General features: G+C 36.9%; 1 protein-coding gene across 1 annotated transcript in view; it reads right to left on the minus strand.

Annotated features, from left to right (window-relative positions):
- LOC101349662 (phospholipid-transporting ATPase IB-like) overlaps positions 1–21716 on the minus strand; it is a 188367-nt gene that overhangs the window by 29901 nt on the left and 136750 nt on the right. The window contains exons 25-29 of the mRNA XM_023740918.1: positions 20311–20483; positions 17370–17553; positions 15440–15550; positions 11060–11134; positions 1484–1606 (exon numbers count right to left, since the gene is read on the minus strand). Coding sequence (XP_023596686.1) covers positions 1484–1606; positions 11060–11134; positions 15440–15550; positions 17370–17553; positions 20311–20483 — 666 coding nt within the window. The remainder of the gene's footprint in view (positions 1–1483; positions 1607–11059; positions 11135–15439; positions 15551–17369; positions 17554–20310; positions 20484–21716) is intronic.

Genomic DNA, 21716 nt, shown 5'->3' on the forward strand with positions numbered 1-21716 from the left:
AATATTTTACATATTTAAATTATAGTAATTTAAGTATAATTTCTTACCACATTTTATGTGATACTCTCTGATCCTTTACATCTACTTTCTGACACTGGTCAAAATATTTTTTTAAAAATTCTTGTGCTTTTTATGAACAGACCATGCACAATGTTCAATAAAAACAAAATTCTTTGTTCTTTCAATTCTAAATACACCAGTTATTTTCACGCTTCCCAGGAAGACTTATAGATGAAGGACTAGAGAAGAAAAGATGTGTAAAAAACATATCTGGCCTCTGACCCAGAATTTTCCTTGAGTAAAGCAGTAATCAGGAAAAAACGTAAGAAACTGGTTCAAAAGCAAAGTTGATGCCACAAAAAGATTCATGGGACACTGGGTAGAGTACATAGAAAGTTCTCACCTCAATAATGGAGAATAATTACCCCTAGACTTAACGCTCCTTTGCTGCCTAACAAAGGTTAAAAGCCAGACCCAAAAGGATCAAACTGTTTCCAATTAACTTGCTTGTGTCCTAGAACAAAACTAAAGAATATTTGTAGGAATACAAATATTTCCAGCACTTAACAATGTAAAATTCACAATGTCAGGCATCCAATCAAGAATTATCAGGCATGCAAAGAAGCAGGAAAATACAATTCAAAATGAGGTGGTAAATAAATCAATTAAATCCAACCACAAACTGACACAGATGTTAGAATTAGCAGGCAAGGATAACTGTTGAAACAGTTATTATAACTGCATTCCGTATGTTCAGAAAGTTAAGAGAGGCACACACACACAAAAAAAAAAACAAAACCACCAAACCCGTTGCTGTCGAATCAATTCCAACTCATAGCAAAGAAGATATAAAAACTATCCAAATAGAAATGCTAGAGATAAAAACTACAATATGTGAGATAAAAAATATACTGAATGGGATTTGTGGCAGATTAGATATTGCAGAAGAAAAAAAAATCCACCTGATTAAATATTTCAGAAATAAACTTGAACACAAAGCAATTAAAATTACCCAAAATGAAATAGACAGGAAGGAGAATTTAAAAATCACTAACAGAAACTCAGCTTCAATGAGGTTTTGGACAACTTCACTCAACTTAATATATGTATAACTGGAGGTACAAAAGAAGAGGAGAACACAGGTCAGAAAAAATATTTGAACAAATAATGGCTGAAAATAACCTAAATTTGATGAATACTGTAAACCAGGGTTCAGCAAACATTTTCTGTAAAAGGCCAGATAGTAAGTGTTTTAGTTTTAGGGGGCCATATGATCTCTGTTACATCTGCTTAACTCTGCTATTGTAATAAATCAGCCATAGACAATTGGTAAATTAATGAAACTCAATTCCTTGGATAAGATAAACTGGAAGAAAGAAGGCACAGGGCTTTAGTCCTTGTATATTTAAAATTATTTTTCCTAAAGCATCAGAAGGAAAGGAGTCACTTTGAGATGAAAGACCTGAAACAAACTTCTGTTTACCTTCGTATTAAAAATTTTCTCATCTTGAGAAATTGAGTAGAGTTGTGGATACTCGAGCAAGCTCTTCTGACTGCAACACTGTTCAAAAATTCCCAGAGTAAAAGGTGGCAGTGAAGTGAAAATCTATATAGAAAACAACAACCTATTAAAATGAGCTTTTAATCTGTTCCCTGAGTTACTAACGTGAATTTCCTGGTTTGACAATGTACTATGACTATTGGGGGAAGTAGGGTGAAGGGTACACAGAACTGTCTTATCAACTATTTTTGCAACTTCTGGTGGAGTCTTAAACTATTGAGTCAGATAGATTCAAATGAATCTACCAAATCATGGCTTAGTTTTTCTGCTAGATCCAATCTTGGATTCAATGAATTATAACATTTTATTTTGTTGTGTTTAATGAGCACAAAATGAGTAAATTGAGCATCTAGATAGTTACAGAAAAGGCATAATATTGGCCAAAAATTTATTGGCAATTTATTGACAACATGGACATCTATCTCCCTCCTATAAACTTGCCGGTAAAAGGCACATAGTATTGTTGTTGTTAGCTGCCATGAGTCATCCCTCAACTCATGGCAACCCCATGTGTTACAGAGTAGAACTGCTCCATAGGGTTTTCTTGGCCTTAATCTTTACAGAAACAATTTGCCAGGCCTTTCTTCCATGAAGTCACTGTGTGGGTTCTAACATCCAACCTTTGGGTTAGCGACCAATCAGCTCCCTTTGGGGAAAGCTGAGAGAAAGATTAACAGTATAAATTTTTGGAAGTGAGCAGGGTCTTTCCTCAAGGGGATCTGGTCTCTACTTCATTCAAGGGGTTGTGGGTCTGTAAACTGGCTCAAGTCCGGGAATTGACTGAGGGACCATGACTCTCTATTCTGGTGTTCACTGGGCCTAGAATTCTTCCACTGGTACAGATCAAGTACATATTTACTAGATTCCCATCTATTTCACTCTTAGGGACACCGTGACTAAGTACCCAATGACATATATCCATACAAGTCAGGCTATTCTGATTACTGCTTTGACTCTGTTGTCAAATTACGGTAACCAAGCCTACCTGGTCTTTGTCAATTAAGTGCCACAACTTGGTCCCTACCACCCCAGGGTCCAATTGGTCTAATTGTAGTTAGGTGTCTTAAATCAGTTAGGGCAGTTCCTACTTCAAATCTGGGTTACATAAAATAGCAATCACATCAGTCTTCAAGGATGCTGGGGCTCCCTTCACAAATTTGTTTCTTTGTTGTGGTAAAAGGTATGTCCTCTGGACACCCGATGGGTGGGTCTGTGGGTCCAACCTGATAAATCCACTCTAAATGCCAATTTCCCTAAGTCTTTGGATACCTTCTTCTACAGTATAGCAAGGTGGTCTGGTACTTCAACTTGATTTAGAGTAGGCTACTGTATCATCCATGCTTCAGTGAACCAACTTAATGAAACTATTAAATCCTTTTCTAACTTCTCATGCTGAAACCTTGAATGAAGAATCTGTGTTTAGTGGGCCCATATCAATAAACTCAGACTGATTGAATTTTATGTTCCTTGCACCATTATCCCACACCCTTAATAGCCATTACCATACATATTACTCAATTTTCTGTTTGTATATATTAGAAAAATCAAGCAGTTGTTTTGGAGTGTAGCATACCTCCTCCTGGGTCACACTTTGTACTTCACTTCTTGGGGCTCTCTGGGACTTAAGGCTAGTTATAAGACTAGAAGCAAAAATGGGTGGTGGGGATGGGTGCTAAGGAATTCAGTAACGTCTTGAAAGGCAGCTGTCTCAGGCGATGCCCCGGGAAATGCCCTAGGACCCGCCCCAGGCACTATCTCAGACAAGGATCCTTCAGACACAGCAATGGCTCATGCAGTTGTGGAGGCTGGCAAGTCCCAAATCCATGGATCAGGCATCAGGCTGGAGATTCTCCTGACTCACGTGGTAGCAGGAGCTGATGAACCCAAAATTGGCAGGTCAGATGGCAGGCTGCTGGCTCACAGGGCTGCAGGAGCTGGTAAAACTTAAGATGTACATGTCAGGCGGCAGGCTGCTAGTTCATGTCCCAGGAACCAGAGGTCAGAAGATGATGAGTTGGATGCAGGATCGAAAGAGAGTGAGCTTTGCCAGAATATCCATATATATTGGATGCGGGTCACACCCCCAAAGAAACTCCCCCTTTTAACTGATTGTCTGCTCACATCAGATCTCAAAATGGAAGATGATTACACAATATCTGCCAAATCACTGAGAATCATAGCCAAGCCAAGCTGACACATAATCTTAACTATCACAATTACTGTTGTTGTTAGGTGCTATTAAGTTGGTTCTGACTCATAGTGATCCCATATACAACAGAACAAAACACTGCCTGGCCCTGCATCATCCCCATAATCATTGCTATGTTGAAGCCCATTGTTGCTGCCACTGTGTCAATCCATCTCATTGAGGGTCTTCTTTTTCTTTGACCCTGTACCAAACATGATGTCCTTCTCCAGGGACTGGCTGTAGTCTTTTGAGTTCTTGACTACTGCTTTCATGGGCAGTGATTGTGGATACAAGTAAAATGAAATCCTTGACAACTTTAACATTTTCTCCATTTGTCATGATGTTGCTTATTGGTCCAGTTGTGAAGATTTTTACTTTCTTTAGGTTGAGGGGTAATCCATAATGAAGGCTGTATTCTTTGATCATCAGCAAGTACTGCAAGTCCTTTTTGATTTCAGCAAGCAAGGTTGTGTCATCAGCATACCGCAAGTTGTTAATGAGTTTTCCTCCGATCCTGATGCCGTCTTCTTTTTCATATAGTCTGTCTTCTGGTATTTTTTGCTCAGCATACAGATTGAATAAGTATGGTGAAAGGATACAACTGTGATGCACATCTTTCTTGACTTTAAACCATACAGTATCCCCTTATTCTGTTGGAACGACTGCCTCTTGGGTCTATGTACAGGTTCTTCATGAGCACGATTAAGTGTTCTGGAATTCCTGTTCTTCACAATGTTATCCATAATTTGTTACGATCCACACAGTAAAATGCCTTTGCATAGTCAATAAAACACAGGTAAATATCTTTCTAGTATTCTCTGCTTTCAGCCAAGATCCATCTGACATCAGCAATGATACCCCTTGTTCCACATCCTCTTCTGAATCCAGCTTGAATTTCTGGCAGTTCCCTGCCTGTCAATGTACTGTTGCAACCACTTTTGCATGATCTTCAGCAAAATTTTACTTTTATGTGATATTAATGACATTGTTTGATAATTTCCACATTCGGTTGGATCACCTTTCTTTGGAATGAGCACAAATGTAGATCTCTTCCAGTTGGTTGTGCAGGTAGCTGTCTTACAAATTTCTTGGCATAGATGAGTAAGCATTTCCAGTGCTGCATTCGTTTGTTGAAACACCTCAGTTGGTATTCTGTCAATTCCTGGAGCCTTGTTTTTCACCAATGCCTTCAGTGCAGCTTGGACTTCTTCCCTCAATACCATCAGTTCTTGATCACATGGTACCTCCTGAAATGGTTGAACATCAACCAATTCTTTTTAGTACAGTGACTCTGTGTATTCCTTCTATCTTCTTTTGATGCTTCCTGTGTCCTTTAATATTTTCCCTGTAGAACTCTTCAGTATTGCAACTTGAGGCTTGAATTTTTTCTTCAGTTCTTTCAGCTTGAGAAATGCCAAGCACGTTCTTCCCTTTTGGTTTTCTATTTCCAGATCTTTGCACATTTCGTTATAATACTTCACTTTGTTTTCTCGAGCCACCCTTTGAAATCTTCTGTTCAGCTCTTTTATCATTCCTTCCTTTGGCTTTAGCTACTCTGCGTTCCAGAGCAACTTTCAGAGTCTCTTCTGACATCTATTTTGATCTTTTCACTTCCTTCCTGTCTTTTAAATAACCTTTTGCTTTCTTCATGTATAATGTCCCTGACGTCTCAATGCGTCAAATCTATTCTTAAGATGGTTTCTAAATTCAGGTGGGATATACTCAAGGTTATATTTTGGCTCTCGTGGACTTGTTTTAATTTTCTTCAGCTTCATCTTGAACTTGCATATGAGCAGTTGGTACTCTGTTCTGCATTCAGCCTCTGACTGCTGATATTGAGTTTCTCCATCGTCTCTTTCCATAGATGTAGTCAATTACTGTTATTGATTTCTAATTTAAATTCATGTGGTCAGAGAACATGTTATGTATGATTTTTACTCATTTTGAATTTATTGAGACTTGTTTTATGGCCCAGCATGTGGTCTACGCACTTGAAAAGAATGTATATTCTGCTGTTTTGGGGCGGATTTTTCTATAAGTGTGAATTAGGTCAAGTTGGTTCATAATTTTGTCTAAATCTTGTATATCTATTCTGATTTTTTATCTTCAGTTTTTATCAACTGTGGAGAGGAGTGTTGAAACCTCCAACTTAATATCCATTCAATTATATAAGTTTTTGTTTCATGTATTTATAAGCTATCTTAATAAATGCTTATATATTCAGGATTATAATTTGTTCCTGATAAATTGACCCCTTTATAATTCGGACTTGTTCCTCTTTATCCCTAGTCATATTTCTTGTTCTGAAGTCTACTATTTATGCTATTAATTTAGCCACTCCAGCTTTCTTTTGATCAGTATTTACATGGGAAATCTTCTTCCATGTTTTTCTTTTGACATATCTGTATCATTATATTTAAAGTGGGTTTCTTGTAGATATTATATAACTGGGTCTTGAATATTTAATCCAATCTGACAATATCTGCCTTTAATTGGAGTGTTTACACCCCTTGTATTCAATGTAATTATTAATATGGTTGGGTTTAAATCTACCATCTTCCTATTTTTTTCTATTTGTTGCATCTATTCTTCCCTTTTACCTTGTTTCCTTCCTTCTTTTGGATTAATTGAGTATTTTTTTTTTAGAATTCCTTTTTATCTCCACTATTGGGATATCATTGCTGATGTCAGATGGATCTTAGCTGAAAACAGAGAATACCAGAAAGATGTTTACTTGTGTTTTATTGACTATGCAAAGGCATTTGACTCTGCGGATCATAACAAATTATGGATAACATTGTGAAGAATGGGAATTCCAGAACACTTAATTGTGCTCATGAGGAACCTGTACGCAGACCAAGAAGCAGTCGTTCCAACAGAATAAGGGGATATTGTGTGGTTTAAGTCAGGAAAGGTGTGCATCAGGGTTGTATCCTTTCACCATACTTATTCTATCTGTATGGTGAGCAAATAATCTGAGAAGATGGACTATATGAAGAAGAATGGGGCATCAAGATTGGAGGGAGACTCATTAACAACCTGCAGTATGCAGATGACACAGTCTTGCTTGCTGAAAGCGAAGAGGACTTGAAGCACTTGCTGATGAAGGTCAAAGAATACAGCCTTCATTATGGACTACCCCTCAACCTAAAGAAAGCAAAAAAAATGCTCACAATTGGACCAATAAGCAACATCATGAGACACAAAGAAAATACTGAAGTTGCAAAGAATTTCCTTTTACTGGGATCCACAATCAATACCCATGGAAGCAGCAGTTAAAAATCAAAAGACACATAGCATTGGGCAAATCTGCTGCAAAAGACCTCTTTAAAGTGTTGAAAAGCAAAGATGTCACCTTGAGAACTAAGGTGCACCAGATCCAGGCCATAATGTTTTCAGTCGCCTCATATGCATGTGAAAGGTGGACAACAAACAAGAAACACCGAAGAAGAATTGATATCTTTGAATTATGGAGTTGGTGAAGAATATTGACTATACCATGGACTACCAGAAGAAGGAACAAATTGATTTTGGAAGAAGTACAGCCAGAATGCTCATCAGAAGAGAGGATGGCAAGATTTCATCTCACATACTTTGGACATGTTATCGGGAGGGACCAGTCCCTGGAGAAGGACATCATGCTTGGTAGAGCAGAGGGTCAGCGAAAAAGAGGAAGACCTTCAATGAGATGGATTGATACAGTGGCTGCAACAATGGGCTCAAGCATAACAATGATTATGAGAATGGTGCAGGACCAGGCAGTGTTTCATTTTGTTGTACATGGGGTTGCTACGAGTGGAAAGCGACTCGATGGCACCCAACAACATCAACAACATTGGTTTATTAGCTATACCTTTCTGTTTTAGTTTCTAGTTGACCTTTAAACTTCACAGTATCAACATGAAATGTATCAAAAAATTCAAATATTACATCACTTCATATAAAATTCAAGAGCTTTATAACAGTGTACTTCAATTTCCCCTTCCCATTCTTTATACTCTTGTCATCATACATTTTAATTCTACATAAATTATAACTCCCATAATATTATTATTGCTTTATACAGTCAAGTATCTGTTAAAGAGACTGAAATGGGGTAAAGGTCTTTTTTATTTGTCCATATAATTAACGTATTTTGTGCTCTTCATTTCTTTGGGTAAATATAATTTCTTCCTGATACGCAGGTAGTCCTCGACTTACGACACAGTTCAGTTCCGATGATTCCAGCTTAAGTCAGTTCTGATGTAAGTCGAATACCTTTTTTTTTTTTCAGTTTTCATTATTATTGCCTTTTATTATCAGTATCTGTATAAATCTGATCTTTGAACATCTGCCGGTGAACATCTGAGAATGATAACATCAGCAAATTATGCACTGCAACATCTAACGATAAGTGTAAAAAAAAAAAAGCAGACAGTCATAAGTGCAGTTCTTCTTAACTCTAATACTTTGTAAGTTGGGGACTACCGGTATTTTTTTCTATTGCTTGAAGAACTTAATTTAACATTTCAGATATTGCAGATCTTCTGGTGATTTCTCTCAGTTTTCTTGGTTTGAATAGGTTTTTATTTGGCTTTAAATTCAGGAAGATATTTTTGCCGGATATAGAATTCTGGGATAATGGATTTTTTCTTTCAGAACTTTAAAGATGTAACTCCACTGTCTTCTGGACTGCATGATTTCCAATTAGAAGTCTGCTTTTATTCTAACCTTTGTCTTCTGTATGTAATGTTTCTTTCTTCTCAGGCTGCTTTAAAGACTATTCTTCTGGTCACTATTTTCAGCAGTTTGATTATAAGGAGCATGTGGGTGGTTTTCTTTTAGGTTTATTCTTCTTGGGCTTTGTTGAGATTCTTAGAACTGTGGGTGTATAGTTTTCATCAAATGTGACATTTTCAACCATATATTTTTCTGCCACATCTTTCTTTTGAAATGCTAAGTACATTAACAGTAGAATGCATGATATTTTCCCAGAGCGAAATGAGGCTCTGTCCATTTTTTCTTTTTTTCCTCTGTCTCTTTCTGCGCTTCTCTATTGCTATGTATTTATATTTGCTAATCTTTTTATGAAGTTTCTAATCTAGTCTTAATCCTTTCTAGAAAAATTTTCATTTCACAGATTGCATTTTTCATATCACAAGGCTCCATTTGGTTCTTTTCTGCATCTTCCATTTCTCTCTTCATTATACCTAGGCTTTCCTTTATGTCTCTGGCCATGTTTATCACATTTATAACAGCTATTTTAAGATCCTTATCTACTCATTTCATCATCTTCATAATTTCTGGGTCTGTTCTTATTTATTTTTTCACCTGATTATAGCTCTTATTTTCCTGTTTCTCTGCATACTTGGTTTTATTGAATGCTGAACACTGTGAATTTTGTGTTGTTGGGCGCTGGACTTTGTCATTAAATATGGTGTGGCTGTGTTCTGCCATGCAGATAACTTGAAAATAAGTTGAATCCTTTGGAGGCTTGCTTTTAAGTTTTGTTATGGAAGGCTCCAGGATCGTTTTGTTATGGGATTAATTTATACTTACTATTAAAAATGTGGAAAACCTGGTGGCATAGTGGTTAAGTGCTATGGTTGCTAACCAAAAGGTTGACAGTTCGAATCTACCAGGCGCTCTTTGGAAATTCTATACAGCAGTTCTGCTCTGTCCTCGTAGAAGGAATTTACCCAATGTCCTGTGTAATAGGAGTTCTTTCCACGCTGGCTAGTGGCAATACAAACTTGGAGCCTTCTCAGATCTCCAAGAATTTTTCAGCCTACTGCTTTCTGGTGGTTCTTTCCTAAGCTTTGGATAGACTTTTCTCATGCACAGACAGATAAGTCCTAAGCCAAAGGCTCAAGGGGAGCCTGCTGCAGATTTCCAGAGCTTCTGTATATTTCTGTACCCCCTCCCCCCTCTGCCCTTCAAGTAAGCAGAAAGAGTCTATCTCTGGCAATGCCAGTAACTACTTGAAATGTCATGGGCCAGTTATTTTCTATCTGTAAAATGTACATGTAACAGAATGAGATTTAGTAAGTCAATGGATATTAATAAGTCATCGTACTTTATCTTATGTTGTTCCATAATTGTCTCCCACTGTGGCCCCCTTTACTGCTAGTAAAAAAAAAAAAGCCAGTGTCTGTGTTTCCCTTTATAAAAAAATTAGATTCTATTGATTAATATCTGTAGCATATACATTCATAGTGATTTTTCTAACACAGAGGAGAGATTCTGCCACTCTCTGCACCAGTCTATTATGAAACTTTAAAGAAAACTGATAGGTATCATCATCTGTGACCAAAAGCCTGGTAAAGGCAGCTCTGTAGATGACCTCAGCCTCTTTGGTGCAGGACTCTAACCAAATCAGTCTAGCATTGTCCTCTATATACACTGTGCATAGTCATAGCACCAGGCATTTTAATACTATTGGACACTCACTGACTTCTGTCCAGTAACTTCTACCTGTACTTTCTGTTTCAGAATTTAAGCTTCTATAAAACAGTTCTAGGGGTTAGGGCACAGAACATACAAAATATATTGTGATTGTGATAATACAGTGCAAGAGAGGGCTGGTGTTACAGTCTCTGAGAACATAATTTTTATGTTGGGTTTCCCTAATTTCCAATCCTTAAAGTAGAATAATAATACAACAAAAGTAAAACAAAACACAAATGGAAAGATAACATGGCTAATAAGCTGCGTAGCCTTACTTTTTAAAATTTACACCCAGTTTTTTAATTCAAAATGAGTCACATAATAGCATGAAATTGTATATATATATATTTTAAATTCCATTACAGTGGAAGCAAGAATTGATGCTAGAACTTGGGATCAAAATGCACTATATAGTACAAACACAGACTATAGAGGGTAATATACTTCCACAAGAACCTATTTTCTGCCAGGAAGTTTAAAAGGACACCAAAACACACTGTAAGCTCACACATATATACAAACAGATACATCAGAATTATATTTATTAAATGGAGTGAGTTTAGGTAGAGTTCAGCAATTTTCACTTAGCTTAAAAGCATGAAAACATTGCACAGACATACAGTGAAGTGGTTTCGGATATATTGTCAAACTACATGGGGCACAAATTTCACGTAGTTGCTCTAGAAAGATCTGCTGTGATTGAAAACACATGTGGAGAGTTTGACTCCTGCCTGATTTGTTGCAACAACAAAGGCCCTGAAGATGTATGTGTGCTGCCTGCTATATACAGAGATGATTGACTTAGATACACTTCCCAGACATAAACAGTCAAGGAATGTCACTGAAGTTCTGCATGCTATCAGATATAGGTGGAAGATGCTTACCACATTGTACAAGCTGATGCACCAACGATCAAATAGAATCTGCCCAGAAAATCCATTAACAAAGGCGAACCAAAGCTGAAAGAGAAGAAAGCTTTATATCAATGTCGACCTAAATATATCCATATGCTAAAAAGAAGAGACACAGAAGAGGGAACCTTCAGCTGCTAGAGAATAGCTACAGAGAGCCATCTAATTGTTCCTTCATAAATTATAAGTTTCAAATGCTACACAATACTGATATTAAAAATTATCGATGCACTTCTATAAGTAATGGCAGAAGTCCTTATACTAAAATATAACATGTTTATACTAAAAATTGCACACAATTCTGTAAAAGTTCTCAACAAAATATTATCAAATCAAATCTATCAATGTATAAAAAGAATTATATATCACAGCCAAGTGGGTTTATTCCAGGGATGCAAACCTGGTTCCATATTTGAAAATCAATCAATGTAACTTACCATACAACAAGCTAAAGAAACAAACACCACCAACAACAAAAATCATATGATCTTATCATTTGACACCAAAAAAGCATTTGACAAAATCCAACACCAATTCATGATTAAAAGCTCTCAGCAAACTGGGATCAAAGGGGAATTTCCTCAATTTGATAAAGAGTATTTACAAAAAAACTTATCGCTAACAACATATTTAATGGTGAAAGACTCATATTCAACATTGTACAGAAAGTTCTAGCCAGCACAAAAAGGAAAGAAAAAGAAATAAAAGACAACAGATAGGAAGAAAAAAAAAAATGAAACTGTCCTTATTTGCAGATGACATGATTGTTTACATAGAATATCCCACGGAATTTATAAAATACCCCTAAAACTACTAAGTCAGTTCAGCAAGTTTTCAGGATACAAAATCAACATTTACAAAACTACAATGAGATATCACCTCATCCCCATTAGAATAGCAATGATGAAAAAAAAAAAAGGAGGGACAACAAGTGTTGGCTAGGTTGTGGAGAAACTGGAACTCTCATTCATTACTGGTGGGATTGTAAAATGGTACAGCCACTGTGGAAAAGAGTTTGGCAGTTCCTCAAAAGTTGCACAAAGACCTACCTTATGACCCAGCAATCCCAATCCTAGCTATATACCCAGAAGAAGTGAAGGCAGGAATGCAAACAGAAACCTGTACATCAATGTTCATTGCAGCACTTTTTGCGATAGCCAAAAGGTGTAAACAACTAAAATGTCCCTCAACAGATGACTGGATAAACAAAATATGGCACATACATGCAATGGAATATTACTCATTCATAAAGAGAAATGAAGTCCTGATGCATGCCACAACATAGATGAAACTTGAAAATATTATGCTGAGTAAAGTAAGTCAACCACAAAAGGACAAATACTGGATGATCTCACTTATAGAAACCAAAGATTATTAATGGTTACTGGGGTGGGAGGGAGGGGAAAGGGGGAAGTTTTTGTTCAGGAGGTGTTTTATATAGCGCTGCTACAACAGAAATACCACAAATGGGTGGCTTTAACAAAAATAAATTTATTTTCTCGAAATTTAGGAAGCTAGAAGTCTGAATTCAGGGTGCTGGCTCTAGGGGAAAGCTTTCTCTCTCTGTTGGCTCAGAGGAAGGTCCTTGTCTCTTTGAGCTTCTGTTCCTGAGAGATCTTCATGTGGCTTGGCATTTCTCTTCTTTGCCTTGTTTAATCTCTTCTATATCTCAAGAGAGATTGACTCAATATATACCCTAATCCTGCCTCATTAACATAATAAACATAATGGAATCATCATTGTCATAACTTAATCCTGCCTCACTAACCTAGCAAACACAATCGATTCCCAAATTATAAGCACAGGCAGAGATTAGGATTTACAATACATATGTTTAGGGGACGAAATTCAATCCATAACAGATGGTATTGAGTTTATGTGAATGGTGGTGGAATGCTTTGGATGAGGATGGCAATAATGGTGGCACAACATGAAAAATATAATCAATGTCATTGAGTTGTAAATGTGAAAGTTGTTGTGTTGGCAGATGTTTTGGTGTGTATGTTTTCACCACAATAAAAAAAAGAGAAAAACAATCAATATACAAAAATCAATCACATCTTTATGTATGAACAACAAACACAATGACATTGAAATTAAAAACACAATACTATTTACGATCACTCCAAAGCATATGAAATACTTAGGTATAAATTTAAAACAGCATGTACAGGATCAGTATACTGAAAACTATAAAATGCTAATGAAAGAAATCACAGATGATGTAAATAAATGTAAAGTCATACCGTGTTTGTAGATTGGAAAAATCAACATAGTAAAGACACAAAGATCTCCCCAAATCAATCTATAGATTTAATGTTAATTTGTATCAAAATCCAGCAAAGTTTTTTGTAGACATAGATACACTTATTCTAAAATTTATATGGAAAGGCAAAGGATATAGAATAGTTAAGACAATTTTGGGAAAAAACATAATAAAGTGGGAGGAATCTAGCCACTACTAAGGCTTACTATAAACCAAAAAAAAACAAACCTGCTGCCATCGAGTAGATTCTGAGTTACTATACAGCTTCAATAATCAAGACAATTTGGTATTGGTTGAGGGATGGATGTATATGTCCATAAATCAGACTAGAGAAGTCATTCACATGAATATGCTCAACTGATATTTGACAAGGTGCAAAAGAAATTCAGTGAAAGAAGGATAGCCTTTCAACAAATGACGTTGGAACAACTGGACATTCATGGGCAAAATAATTAAACACAATCTAAACCTTAGAGTTTATACAAAAAATAAGTGAAAACGGATCATGAACACACATACACGAGTGCATATAACACTAGTGAAATCTGAATATGCTTTGTGGATTGTACCAATGCCAATTTCTGGTTTTCATATTGTACTAGTTATTGCCAGATGTTACCGTAGGGAGCAACTGGATGAAGGGTACATGGGACCTCTCTGTACATTTTTTTTTTTGCAACTTCTTGTGAATCTGTAACTATTTAAAAATAAAAAGTTTAAAAGATATATTTTCACAGCCAAATTTAAAGCTTCTGCAGGTATTTTGAAGTCAGGATAGTGCTTAGAAGATTCATTATTTACCTGCACTCTATATCCCAGACACCTACACATGACACTCTAGAAAGAACTTTTTTTTTTTAGAAGCAATAAATGCATGACAAACTTACAGATTCTATGAAAAATGCAGTTATACAAATTTTATTTGGTTCATTTTAAGGGAAAAAATAGGTCTAGCTGTCTAGGACAGAGTCCATTGTTCACTAGAATTCGTGTTCACGGAGAGGAAGGGGTCAGATGGGAACTAGTAGTGCTGACTGCAGTGTGAGGAGCCAGAGACCACCTTCCCTGGAAACAGTAGCAGGTATGCAGCAGCAAATTTATTTATTTTTGGTGTGGAAACAGTACTAATTAAATGTTTGTTTTTCTGTTTCCAGTCGCTTTAATCACCAATGCTAACTATAGCCATAGATACAAAAGAAAAGAGAGGACATTTGACAAATAAGGCCCTCTTGTGGAAGTAGTATCCCTTAGTAGAAGTGTTAAGAGAGACAACAATAGCCTTGTGATAAAGATTTTTCATTTCAGTAGGAATACAGCTAAAAGTTCTAAAAAGCAACGATGTCACTTTGATGACTAAAGTGTGCCTGACCCAAGCCATGGTCTTCCCAATTGCCTCATATGCATGCAAAAGCTGGACAATGAAAAAAGAAGACAGAAGAATTGACGCATTTGAACTGTGGTGTTGGCTAAAAATATTGAATACCGTGGACTCCAGAAGAACAAACAAATCAGTCTTAGAAGAAATAAAACTGAAATGCTCCTTAGAAGCAAGGAAGGTGAAATTTCATCTTGCTTACTTTGGACACATCATCAGGAAAGACTAATCGCTAGAAAAGGACATCATGTTTGGTAGAGAGTCAATGAAAATGAGGGAAGCCCTCAGTGAGATGGATTGACATAATAGCTACAACAATGGACTCAAACATACCAATGATTATGAAGATGGAGCAGGACTAGGCAATATTTTGTTCTGTTAAACATAAGGTGGCCATGAGTTGGAGCCTACTTGACGGCACCTAACAACAACAACAGCTAAAAAGGCCTAGATATTTCTGAGGTGTTTAATCACTGGAAGGATCGAGGGCAGGCAAAGATAGACTCCAGTTCCAAACAGGCTATTTTTACCACAGAGTATATCAGTATGTCACCATGATGCCATAACATCTTTTACTTGACCACTTTCATGTGAACAAAACATAAAGCAGGAATATGTAAGAGATAAATATGAAAAAAATTTAAATTACCAGGCCTGATGTCAAAGAGAAGACCTACTTCCTCAATGAAAGAAAGTTTATCTTCTTTCTTACCTCAATAACATACAATACCACATTCTTGTAGAAACAGTACAATATGCATTTAGTCACTCGAATATAATTCCAAGATCCATGAACTAATAGAAGCTTCTCCAAGTAACTAAACTAAAAGACAGAAACAACAGTCAATTCAAGTTCAAACTCACCTATCCTTTAGTGACAGGAAATAGTGTTTTCCCAATATTTCAAGCATCAGCAGGTCCCTATGTATAGATTACAACATAGAAAGAGAGCAGACCAAAACCAATTCTGTAGCCAGCTGACATGGCAGTTCATGCCTAAGGAATTCTTTAAAGTCTCATAAAATTATCTTCTCTGATTGTCCAAAAAACACCAAATATAGCTTTTATGCTCACTAAATGGTGCTTGACTTTTTTCAACTGCCATGTGCAAGGCTTTTCTTTTAATCTGATACACATTTAGAACCTTAGTCATGAGAAAGGGTCATATTATTTAGGGAAAACAATGTCCTATCAGAAACGAGAAACTCAGGCTCACTCAGTAATCTTTCTGTAGAGTCAGGTGAAGTAGCTAGCTGAAAGAACTAAAGAATCAGTTCCCAGTTTGTTATAATAAATACATACATACATAAAATTTCATCTCTTATAGCACTTAGCATCTTCTAACATAAGGTATAATTTATTAATTTATCATAATTACTGTTTTCTGTTTTGCCTCCCCTCTATGAGGGCATGAGTCCCTGGTTGGTGCCAACAGTTAAGTGCTCAGCTGCTACCCAAAAGTTTGTCAGTACAAGTCCACCCAGAGACATCTCAAAGAAAGGCCTGGCAATTAACTTCTGAAAAGCCAGCCACTGAAAACCCTATGGAGAGCAGTTACCATGAGTCGGAGACAACAGATTTTGTTTCAGTAATGATTGGAATGACAAATCTAATCAAAATCTCCATCCCCCAAATCATGAGATTATCTGATTCCATTCATCAATTAAGAAACAGCAGTATCAATGAGAATTTCCTTTAACACCGAAACCAAAACAAAATCCATTTTTGTTGAGTTGATTTCGACTCATAGCGACCCTATAGGACAGAGTAGAACTGCCCTATAGGGTTTCCAAGGCTATAAATCTTTATGAAGCAGACTGCCACATCTTTCTCCCGAGGAGCAGGCTGGTGGGTTTGAACCACTGACCTTTTGGTTAGCAGCTGAGTTTTTAACTACTGCGCCACCAGGGCTCCTTTAATTTAACAAGATGGTGGTAATTTTGCCTGAGGAAGATAGAAAACAAAAGATATTTAGGGAATACTGTATTTTTACAGCAAAATAATTTGGCATAGCAGCGCTTATGAAAACACCACTCGGGAGGAGGGCACGGTTGGCAAACAAACATAGAAGGCGTGTGTTATTTGCATAAAAATACGGTATATCTTGGTTTAGGAGATACCACTTTATAAGTGAATAAAACAAAACATTGTTCTGGTAAGCAACTTGCTTGTCTCCTGACTTCAGGGTCATTAAAGCCAAAGGATGGCAGCTGCCCCCAGAATCAGCTCATGGCAGCCGCACGAGGCAGTTGCCATGGTCACACACATAAACGTGCACATAAATATAAATCACTGGGCCACAGCTCTTCTTCAATGCCTGACAAGAGGCAGAGCCCCCTTTAAAAAAGAAAAGACAAGAAATGGGGAGATTATGTGTTTTGGAGAATTGTTTATCAAGGGACACCACAAAGCAAAGCACGTAATACAGATTTGGAGAGATTGGGGATTCAGAGATTATTATTAGCAAGGCTCTAGATTCTTGGTGGCAGCAATTTGGTCAAGGAAATCTTTACTACTCTAAAGTGTGTAAGACAAAACTAGAGCAAACCCCAAGTATGCTGACAGGCTGCTCATATAGAACCTCAGGGTGGGCTGGAGGTCTCGTCAAAGCCTGCCTGCCCAGTTGCTCACCCAGCTCTGACCTGTGCAATGGCGTAGTCTGAGTTGTTGGTGGCCTGCATGCCCTCGTTCCCACTGATGCCCACGCCTACGTGGGCAGTCTGGATCATCCCCACGTCATTGGCCCCATCGCCCACGGCGAGGGTAATCGCACTTACATGCTTCTTGACCATGTCCACTATTTCAGCCTTTTGGAGGGGAGATAACCTAAAAAGAAACACAGAAACAATCACCATTTTTTTTTATTTGTTTGTTCTACCTCACATTGTTCTAAAAGTCTTTACAGAGGAGTCGGCAATAATCTACATGTTGTTAATTGCCATTGAGATAGCTCCGACTCATGGCGACCCCATGTACAATGGAACAGGACATTATTTGGTCCTGTGCCATCTTCACAATTGTTGGTATGCTCGAGTCCACTGTGGCCACTGTGTATTCTGAGTGCCTTCCAATCTAGGGAGCTCATCTTCCAGCACTATATCAGACAATATCTTTTTGTGATCTATAGAGTTTTCATTGTCTAATTTTCAGAAGCAGACTGCCAAGCCTTTCTTCTTAGTCTGTCTTAGTCTGGAAGCACCACTGAAACCTGTTCACCATGGGTAACTGTGTTGGTATTTGAAATACTGGTGGCATAGCTTCCAACACTGTAACAATATGCAAGACACCACAGTACAACAAACTGACACAGGTGATGGAATCTACATGTAGCTGAATTTGAATGGCAGTTACTCCACCCTTTGGAAAAATCAGCAAAATTAGTAAAGCCCTAGCTAGTTTGATCAAGGAAAGAAAGAGAAATATAGAGAGAAAAATCAGAGAGAGAGAGGAAACTAGAGAGAGAGATGAGGAATATGAGGAAAGAAAGAAGGAACATTACCATGGATTACACTGAAATTGAAAGAATAATAAAGGAATATTATGAAAAATTTTATACCAACAGATTTGAGAACTAGGTAATAGATAAATTTCTTAAAAGACACAAATTACCAAAACTGACTCAAGAAGTAGAAAATATCTGCTAAAGGAATTGAATTATTAATTTAAAACCTCCCCACAAAGAAAATACCAGGCCCAAGCGGCTTCAACTGTGAATTCTATCAAACATTTCAGGAAGAAATAATGCCAATACCACAGAAACTGTTTTAAAAAAATAGAGGATAAAAGAATACTTTTCAATTCATGTTATAAGGCCAAAATGATCCGGATACTAAAAGCCTTTTAAATACATTGAAAGAAATAAAACCAGACAAATACTTTCATGGACATAGACAAAAAATCTTTGATAAAATGTTAGCAGAATGTATAGAAAAATAATAAAATTAAATAAAAAATTTAAAGCCATGAATAAAATTAGAGATGTAGCCTGCTCTCTGTCCCTGCCAACTGCACACCCAAATTATTTTCATCAGTTCAGAATATAGCCTGGTGATGGATTTCAATTTTGTATTCATTTATTTTTACTCTTCCTTTAATGGGGACATTTAAACTTACAGAGTTAGTATTTGGAGAATATAAGGTACTGAATTACCAAAACCTAGGTAAATGTGCAGTGGCTTAGTGCTCAGCTGCTAACCAAAAGGTTGGTGGTTCGAACCCACTCAGTGGCTCCCTGGGAGAAAGACCTGGTGATCTGCTTCTGTAAAAATTACAGCCTAGATAACCCTATGGGGCAGTTCTATTCTGTCACATGGGGTCACTGTGAGTCAGAATAGACTCAACAGCACCCAACAACCCAAGATAATTAACAGTTAGTATATTGCTTGCGTGTGGCCAATAAGAAGTCCCAGCAGACTCTGGAAGGAAGGAGGAGAGTGAGGTTAAAAGTCTTGTTTTCGTAGCTTCTCCCTGTAGTGTCATCTCTAGTTGTGTCTCTACTGCAGCTCACTACTGCAGGACTCTCTCCTTTCGGTTTCTAATAACCACTTCTTCCTCTTATCCCTTTGTTTGTTAATGGACACTTGGGTCATTTCCAGCTTTTGGCTATCGTGAATAATGCTACTATGAAACTTGGTGTACAAGTATCTGTCTGAGTGCTTGCTTTCAGTTCTTTTGGGTATATACCTAGGAGTGGAATTGCTGGACATAAGCTGGATTTGAATTCAGCTCTTTGACATTTGCAACTCAAAGAGTTCTGATAGAAGACTAGTACAAAGAGTCCTAAAGAATACTAAAAACACGATGGGTCAGAGTCCAGTGAAGAACAGAAGTTGCTGCATTTTTTAACTGATGACAAATGAAGGTGAACACAAAGGGATATCTAAGGAAGAGATTTGAAGTGTCTTATGTACCTCATGGGCTGAGGAGTATGCTCATAAGAATATTGAGAAGTCCAAGGCATTAGTAACCTTTAGTAATTGGTCCATTTTAATATTTTGAAGAGCAAGGAGCTCCTGTATATTGAGTTTAATTATTTTCTCAATTCCAGCCATCTTTGTTGTAGATTATCTGCTTTTTACAAATCAATTTTTTGACATGCACCAATACTCATAATTTCATTCTCCTCTAGTTATCAATGGCTGTTTTTTTGGATTTGCCCCTCACTATAAATAAACTTAGAGCTCAGCTGCTAACCAACAGGTCAGCAGTTTGAATCCACCAGCTGCTCCTTGGAAATCCTATGATCAGTTCTACTCTGTCCTATAGGGTCACTATGAGTCAGAATTAACTTGATGGCAATGGGTTTTCAATAGGTATAAATAAACTTGGGGCTTTTGTTCCTCCTGAAGACTTCTTTCATGTTGTCATAGATTAGCAAACAATTTACCATTAAAAATTATAAACTACTTTCTAGTAAATCTTGACAGTTAAATTCAAGTCTTTTCACTTCTGCTTGATCATATATTTTCCCAACAAAGAATTTTGCCTCTGCTAAAAGTTATGTTCTATGTCCATGTCTGTATTTTCATTACCTAAACAATACTAAATATAGCAAGAAAAATAAAACAATGAATATGTTCTTACCTACAACATAATACTGCTTTACATGAAAGGGCCAAATTTAAGAAGTTCCTCTTAATTTCAAAATGGAAGGCATACTTCAATGTTTCACCATCAATGATTAGGGCCAGGTCATTTTCTTGACCCAACAAGGCTCCAAGATCTTCACAGTTTTGATTAATTGCTATTTGTGCAGCCTAAAAGAGAGAAGGGGAAAAAAATCTCTTTCTTTTCTTCATTTCTAATATAAGTGAAAAAACTTCTGAATCAAGATGGTGGACTGAGGCATGGTTTGCCCTCTTCTCTTTGAAAACCTCACTGAAATGAGATTATAAAAGCATATCAGTAACATGAAAAGATGTGTGACATTATTAGTCATCAGGGAAATGCAAACCAAAACCAGAAGGAGGGCTAGAATAAAAAAGTCAGAAAACAAGTGTTGGTGAGGATGTGGAAAAATTTGAACACTTATATGCTGTTGTTAGGAATGTAAAATAGAGCAGCCTCTTGGAAAACAGTCCGGCAGTTCCTAAAATGATTAAACAGAGTTACCATATGACCCAGCAATTTCACTCCTGGGTATAGAACCCAAGAGAAATGATAATATATGTCCACAGAAAAACTGGTCCACCCACGTTTAGAGCAGCATTATTTATAATATCCAAAAGGTAAAAGAACTCAAATGTTCACCAGTTGACAAATGGATAAACAAAATGTGGTATATCCATACAACAGAACATTTATTCAGCCATAGAAATGAATGAAGTACTGAAAGATGCTACAACATAAATGGACTTTGGAGATGTTATGCTGAGTGAAATAAGCCAGACACAAAAGGTCAAATACTGATTGAATTTATGATTCAATTTATATGAAATGCCCAGATTAGGCAAGTCTATAGAGACAGAAGACATTAGTGGTTGCTTAGAGCTGGGGGGACAATGAACAGGATAGAGGGGGTGATGGCTAAAGGATATAAGGTTTTCTTTTAGAGATGATGGAAATGTTCTAAAATTAGATTGTGATGATGGTTACACAACTCTGAATGTACTAAAATCCATTGGATTGTACACTTTAAACGGGTTAGTTGCATGGTAGAGAAATTATATCTCAGTAAAGCTGTTTTTTAAAAGTGTATAAGTAAGAATAAATTATCAATATTGGAAATTATGGAAGGGTACTAATATCAGAACAGAAATTTTAGAGAATTTTACAAATATATTTAAAAGAGAAGAACAGAATAATGAAGGGAAAATCTGCATAACTGAGTACCAGGTTTCTAAGAGAGAAGTATATTTTAGAGACTCATTACTCAATTTAAGATATGTAGAAAGCTTATGGGGAGTCCCTGGGTGGTACAAATGGATAAGTGCTCGACTGCTAGCCAAAAGGCTGGTTGCTCAAACGCACTCAGAGGCTTCCTTTCCATT

This window comes from Trichechus manatus, unplaced genomic scaffold (genome assembly GCF_000243295.1).
Source record: "Trichechus manatus latirostris isolate Lorelei unplaced genomic scaffold, TriManLat1.0 scaffold00168, whole genome shotgun sequence".
Taxonomy (NCBI): Eukaryota; Metazoa; Chordata; class Mammalia; order Sirenia; family Trichechidae; genus Trichechus; species Trichechus manatus.